Source organism: Parambassis ranga, chromosome 3 (genome assembly GCF_900634625.1).
Source record: "Parambassis ranga chromosome 3, fParRan2.1, whole genome shotgun sequence".
NCBI classification, from domain to species: Eukaryota; Metazoa; Chordata; class Actinopteri; family Ambassidae; genus Parambassis; species Parambassis ranga.
Window position 1 is genome coordinate 7421100 of NC_041024.1, and position 7327 is coordinate 7428426.

Consider the following 7327-nt stretch of genomic DNA (forward strand, 5'->3'; position numbering starts at 1 on the left):
TGGCTTTAAAGCCCTCAGTGTGCGTTCAGGTCACTTTAACTGGAATACCTGCAGCAGTGAGGAACAGAGACAAGATATATAAGTGCTAGGAGCAGACTAATGTTGCTTTTGGAGACTTTTCTTATTTTGGTTAGGGTTAATCCAATGTTGCTAGATTTACTCACAGGTCCATTAATTCATTTCTTTATTGTTTAAACTATGCTGGAGTCCTGAGGCCCGATATTCAAAAGTCTGGAAACAACAAATCTGATCTGAATTTTTTCTTCCACTGTATAAAATGTAAAAGTTTACTCTGAATAGGGCATGGTTTGTATTGCTGTATTTGTATCTGTATTATTTATCAGCTGATTTTATCTGATATTTTTAAAATAGATATTCAAATAGAAGTAAGAAAGTAAGAAAATACATAATGGAAAATGCCGCAAAAAATCCCACCAGTAGACCTCCTGTCTAGACATATGGATCACAAGGCCCAGTATTAACCATCACTAGCCTCCTGCCCATTCACTTTCACTCTCCTGCACACACGCAAACACATACACACCCAACTGAAATCTGTCCTTGACTGCCCTGGCAGTCGTCCTTACCGGATTTTTGACTTGACCTCTGTGACTGTACAGTGAGAGGATGTACGGTGGTGTTGATGGCGGTGGTTGAACAGCTGTAGGAGGGGCTTTGACAGATAAGGATGGCATTAGGTAAGGCCATTAGCGTCCTGTGGATTATTGTAATCCAGCCTCTCTATCGCTGCTGGGTTGGTTGCTCAGTGTACAGTCGGTCTGGTCTGGTTTGGAGTGGGTTTGAAAATGGCTCTCATCGTGCAGCGTTTCCTGTTGGCCGTGCTTCTTCTGGGAGCTGATGGTATGATTTCAACCTTTACGGTCTGGTCAAGCTGTGTTTAAAGATTTTTTTTTGCAACTCTGAATCTTAAAGGGTGAAATTTATTTCAAACCGAATGATTACATCCAGGTTTTTCTGTGTAACATTCTGTGTGTCTGTGTTTATTTACCTTTTCCTAATGTGGATAAACTGACAGATTGATGCACAGATTTTGCTGCCAGAATGAGTGACTGTTGTGTCCTTACAGTCTTTTTGTTTTTTCTTCCTCTGTGCCTCGTTCTGTCCATCTGGCTGGACAGTGTTCATCAGCATTCATGCTCAGGAGGTATGAAGAAACTTCAGCACAACAAAATATCACAGATGATTTTAATCAGTGTTAAAATGTGCATAAAATTAATTTGTGGACGTTGTTTCCACCTAAAATAATTCACCGTCTTACTGTCAAGTGTTTTTGTTTTATATTGTCAGAAACTAGTGACATTATGAGCTACCGATACTGACAGTTGTTATTTTTGTGTTGAGGCTGCTGAGTCTGAGGCATGGACCAGCAGGTCCTGCAAATGTGATTGCGAAGGTGGAGAATCCCCAACAGAGTTTTCCTCCATAGCGTCTGGCCCCTCTGGGGTGCGAGGAGTGGACTGCATGCCAGGTAAGAGCCACTAAGCACAGTCATCCACCTGATGCAAACAAATAACAGTTAATATATAGCAAGCTTGTATATTGTGTATGCGTGATGGATGTTTTGTTTCCTTTTCCATAATGCACTTGAAATCACCCTCAGTGCAGACTTCATTCCTTATCAGGCCTTTGTAGATTATGATTCAAAACTGCACCTTTAAACTAATATTAGTGCTTGAAATAAGAATTAAATTGGACTTAGTTATTAGTATACATGCAAACCTGTCAGCTGACAGTGAGTGTAGAATGAAAATGCAGATTGAAGTACAGGAGACTGAGTATATAGACAAGTAATTTGCTGAATTTTTACAGATGAATTTACTCTGATAAGCGATAAAATAAAACTGCAAATCTTCAAATTTAAGTGCTAATTTAATTTAAATGCTGAACAAGTTTTATTTATAAATCCTTTTAAGTCTCCATAGCAGATGGATGGAGAGTTTCAATGTGTGTACCTTATGGGAATGTCTATATAATTATGTACATGCATGAGTGCCTTAGACCCCAGATTTGTCACCACAGGGTAGACATGCTCCACTGGACATCCTCAGGGAAAGTGATGGGCATGAAAATAAACTGAAACCGCCCCCACAGCCTGAACCATCCCTTAGATTTATTCAAAAATCCAAAAATCTTCGTCTGCAGACTATTCATTCATATTACAGAGTTTTTATAGACCTCCATATGTGTCCAGACAAGAACTAAACGTTTTAATTCTCCTGAAAATAAAGAAACAAACAAAAATAAACGGAACATCACTGGAGCCCTGAGATCTAAAGGTCTGAGTTGAAGAGATGAGAGCAGAACTGATGTAAAAGTGAATCGCTGTGTGACAACTGAGCCGCAAATCTCATGGCAACCAGTGACGGAGAGGAGAAAGAAGTTCTGCAGATAATCATTATCTCAGAACATGATGCTGAGATTAGGGGGCTCGTAATAGACTGTGCCAATCGCACAATCACAGAAACCAGTAATTACTACATGGACCCAGTGATGACAAATGATGAGTGAGAAAGACTTTCCTGGGCTGCCTCTGTTCTCTGTCTCACCTTAGTTTTTTGTTTTTTGTACTAATTCAGCCATCTGAATACATTTAGTTTTTTTCCTGGAAATACATTAGAGAGGACTGTAGAGGCATTCACATTACTGTTATGTAAACACTTATCTCCTGACTCACACAGACGCTTCTACTGTATGCGTTGTAATGCTGGGATTAGACAGGATGCGACCCTGTGCCAGATAGGCTTAAGCCAGTAGTAAACAAAAGCACAGCAGGCCACTTCCACTACAGCTTTTTCTTCCATGTATCCATGTTTTTTACACTACAACTCTCCCTCGCTCTCATTCATGTGTTTATTTACTAAGTTACCAAACGATTTGCCTTGTGTTGTTTTTTTCATGGAAGTGAGAGCTTAAAACATGAGAGCAACACAGAGCTAAAGCTGTGGAGAGTAGAACATGGCCATCTGTCTGCCTGCCGCCCTAATGGACATCGCTGATCTCTCACTGTGGAGCATTAAACTGCACGCTTTTAGGATAGGATATGGGTCACAATGGGGGGGCCTTGGGAGCTGGACGGTGTGAGGAGTGAGTCGGCAGGGGTGAGGAATGAGGGGAAAGGATAGACAAATGGAGAATTAAGACTCCAGAGAAGCTTAGGGATGATCATTTGCTGTTCATTTCAGTGATTTACAGCTTATCCATACACACACACATGTTGTCTATCAGGGTGGGTGGTGACCTCCACCAACAAAATAACGTTAACTAAACTGAAATCTGCTTCTGTCTCTGATCCTCTCATAGAGTGTCCATACCACAAGCCTCTTGGCTTCGAGGCTGGATCTGTGAGTCCAGAACAGATTACATGCTCCAACCAGGACCAGTACAGCGGCTGGTTTTCCTCGTGGCTCCCAAGCAAGGCGCGGCTCAACGGCCAGGGCTTTGGGTAGGTCCAGCCATGCATGGAGGCTTTAGTCACTTTTTTCTATGACGTAAAAATAAGTCTGCAGAGTTATGATTTTAATCTTGAGATCTGCATTTAAAGGAATTAGGAGGAGATGTAGTGACTTGGTTAGGTTGACACAGCAGTATGCTGTCTTCAAAGACAATGTCGTAACAGGAGTGAAAAACGAAGTGAAGAAGGTGACACTGATATAATAAATACTCAGAGTGAATGATTGTGTTCACGGTCCAGGTGCGCCTGGCTGTCTAAGTTCCAGGACAACACTCAGTGGCTGCAGATTGACCTAAAGGAGGTGAAAGTGGTGTCAGGCATCCTGACTCAGGGCCGCTGTGATGCTGACGAGTGGATCACCAAGTACAGCGTTCAGTACCGCAGCGACGAAAAACTCAACTGGATCTACTACAAAGACCAGACTGGAAACAACAGGGTGAGTGGACTTCACACACTGAGTATATTCTCAGACAGCAGAGGTTCCATACTGACTGAACTCAGGTTGATGATTCATGTTTTCTTACTGCTCTTCATATTGATGCAGTTTACTTTCACATTTTAATGGATGTAACAGTATTGCATCATTATTTAGCTGTATTGATAGCACCTCTACTTTCTGACTTCCCTCTTGTCTTCCCTCAGGTGTTTTATGGAAACTCAGACCGCTCCTCATCTGTGCAGAATCTCCTCCGGCCACCCATCGTGGCCCGCTACGTCCGCATCCTTCCTTTGGGATGGCACACTCGTATTGCTCTGCGCATGGAGCTTCTGCTCTGCATGAACAAATGCATGTAAACCTCTCCTGGCACCGTCCCCAAGGCCTTTATCCTTAACCACACTGAACCCATAGTAATGTCACTGTCCTAAGAATTCATGATGTGCGGTTATACCTCCACGGATTGACCCTAAAAGAAATCTTTTTAAAAGCACAGATAAACAGTTAAAACAGACTTAGGTGATTGCATTAAAAAGGGCTTGTTTGATATGTGCAATGAGCTTTCATTCACTCCACTCTGCATTGTCTGTGTCTCACACTGGGGGCTTTAATTCGGCGAGTTGCTCCAACAAAATGGCATAAATTCAAAGCAATAATTAGGCACAGAGAGGAAGAGGCAGTGTTGCTAGGGGGTTGAAACCGCAGGTCTGACTGAGGTTGAGGTGAGATGAGGTTGACAAAATTCTGTCTTCTTCTCCTCGTGTATAACTGCACTGACTCTTTACTTGTTAATGATCTTAAGACAGGCTTACCTGGAGATATACATTTTGCAGTCTGCAGTAGGTATAGTATGTGTGTGCTGTCTGACATACAGTAGCTTTTATGCTTTATTTTTTATTATTGAGACATGCTTTAACCTAACAAAGTATATATTGAGTCCTGCTGCTTTATCTGTGTAGCAATCATGTCTTAATTTGTAGCCCATAATAGTCGAGAGCAGACTATATGTCCTGTTTTAGACCATCATTTAAAACATAACTAAAAATGTGTATATGATTTATAGCAAAACAATTAGAACACCAGGGGGCTTTCTTTAAAAATGCCTGATGTCACTTCCTGTTTACTCCTTTTTTTTTGTTACCTCAGCCTCTTCTTCAAAATATCCTCAGTGCTACATAAAAGTTGACTGGTGGAAGAGATGCGTGGTTTAGTGTTGTGGTGAATTCCTGTTGTTTTTTTTTTCACCTGATTTCATTTCCCATGGTGCTTTGAGAACACACTGCAGACTATAACTCTGAAGATGTGTTCTTAATAGTATCTTTAAACAATTTCCTTGAATAAACGAATACACATATCACAACTGTTTTCATGTGATGTCATTGTGTGCCACAGAACAAACACACGAGCCATTCAAAAATGTACAGTTGGCATTTATTATGAGACCCTATCATTTTTAAAGTAGAACGGTCAGGATAGATACACTCTATTATTTCTATTTACACCCTGTCAGAGGTGGCAACAGCTGAATGAAAAGAAAAGAAAAACAGATGTTTTAGGAAACACATTCATTTTTGTTAATGATCATCTCGGTTATCAGCGTGTGTGTGTGTGACTGGGTGGGGATGTCGAAGCCTCCATATTTCCCATCTGAAGTCGGTAAGCTAATGTAAGGCTTCGGGTCACAAACAAGGCAGGCTTTGTCATCGATCTGTCACTTTAACCATAGAAACAGTCGGTTACAATCAGAATTTTCTGTAACAGGTTTACCTGTTTGTGGGTCACGTTCAAGGATGAATTGAACATAAAAAATATATTGCAGAATGACGTCTTGATACTATATGTGGACTCTAATCACCGGCTTTTTTCTCTGTGCTATATTTGGCTCCGATTTAACTAGCCACTGATTTGGCTGGTACAATCTGCATCTTTTTCAGATCTTATTGCTTTCAATCAGCCATGCAGTCAATTAGTTCTGATTTAATCCTTTCAACAGACTGTTCTACTCTTTTAACTCTAAGTGAAATTCTCCTCATACTGTGATAGATTTTTCTTTTAAGGAGGAAGGAATGAAGGATCAAAGTTGAAAAAAGTGTCATATGTATGTTGTATGCTTTGCCTAGGCCACAAATAGTGTTTTTTTCTACACAACTCAGTTTTTTAAATCATCCACAAGTCAGAAACAACAAGTAAATGCTTCTATGAACAATCAAGTTAAGTAAAATCATCCCTGATCATGACTGTCGATGTTAAAAATAATACGCAAATAGGAAAATCAAATTCAGATTTACAAAAGGGCGTTTACAAAAAACCTTGTTAACACAAGCTTTTAAAATGCACGCAGAAAATGTAAACACACATTGTAGGATAGGTCCGGTGTTATTTCACATTATTCGCATTGTCAGTAAACTCCCACAGAAAAGCCCAAAACCAACGAGGGGAGGAATGTAACGTGCAAATGTTACATTTTCATGCTTGTGTTTATATCTTTATTGCTTTATGCTAATACTCACCATTTCAGGGGGATATATTTGACATGTTTGTGCGCCTTGAAGTGTTTTCTACTAATGTTCCAATATTTTGTTAAAAAACAAAAACCAATCATAGAAAAAAAGAGAAAAAAATCCCAAATACAATACAAACTTGTGTTGTTGTGTTAAGTGTTGCAGACCCTTTTTTGCCTAAATTGCATCACCAACCTATTTTTTTCCCAGTTTAGAGTTTTCAAATAAGTTTAACCTACATGTACGTTTACTTAAAGGACCACTGTGAACGTTTGAGCGACAACAAGTGTTGATATTTCAGTTTGCTATTAGACTAAATACCCCTCTTTTTGTGCACAGTAAATCCTATGATGGTCTGTGCTTAAAGGACCTTTGTAGTCTCACTGGTTTGTCCACTCTGGGATTGAGTGGAAAAAAAAGTTACAAACAAAAAAAAATCTATTCATTGATAATATCTTTTGAAACAGGCCTCTACTGGCCATTTAAGGAACTGCAGTTGTGGTACTTGGCTACATGTTTCTGCCCAAAATATCAGATTATCCATAGATAAAAATATTATTATGAACGCTATATTCCACCTATGCTAAAGGATCCCCCGGTTTCCAGCACTGGTTCTTTAATGAAAGGGTGTCTGCTGTCTCAGCCTAAGCCAATTAATTCTTATTAAGACATATATAATTTCCTAGCATGTCATATATAGCAAATTGGTTTTGGTTCCTGAGCCTGTGGGAATTTCTGACACAAAAAAATATGACCAGACTTATCCTGTAAGATCTTAAAGGTTGTAGGTGAGGTATGCCTTTTTGCAGAGAGCTTTCGTGTGATCCTTAAATGTCCTGTATCATGTTCAACAGTGGCTAATCGCTCACCAGGGCTGCGTGGTGATGTGGGCAAAGGTGCCCGTTTCTTGCTGTTAAG

At 40.0% G+C, this 7327-nt stretch overlaps 1 protein-coding gene across 1 annotated transcript; it reads left to right on the forward strand.

The window, feature by feature from the left end:
- Window positions 1-806: 806 nt before the first annotated feature.
- Window positions 807-5120, forward strand: rs1a (retinoschisin 1a). The gene is made up of 6 exons (XM_028401740.1): window positions 807-861; window positions 1140-1165; window positions 1363-1489; window positions 3322-3463; window positions 3713-3908; window positions 4115-5120. The coding sequence occupies exons 1-6, from the start codon at window positions 807-809 to the stop codon at window positions 4265-4267; spliced, it is 699 nt and encodes a 232-aa protein (XP_028257541.1). The 3' UTR covers window positions 4268-5120.
- The last annotated feature ends 2207 nt before the right edge of the window (window positions 5121-7327 follow it).

Coding starts and splice junctions, on each gene's coding strand:
- rs1a (XM_028401740.1), top strand. CDS start 807: ATGGCTCTCATCGTGCAGCGTTTCCTGTTGGCCGTGCTTCTTCTGGGA. Junction 1,490..3,321: donor AGGAGTGGACTGCATGCCAG/GTAAGAGCCACT, acceptor ATCCTCTCATAG/AGTGTCCATACCACAAGCCT. Junction 3,909..4,114: donor ACCAGACTGGAAACAACAGG/GTGAGTGGACTT, acceptor GTCTTCCCTCAG/GTGTTTTATGGAAACTCAGA.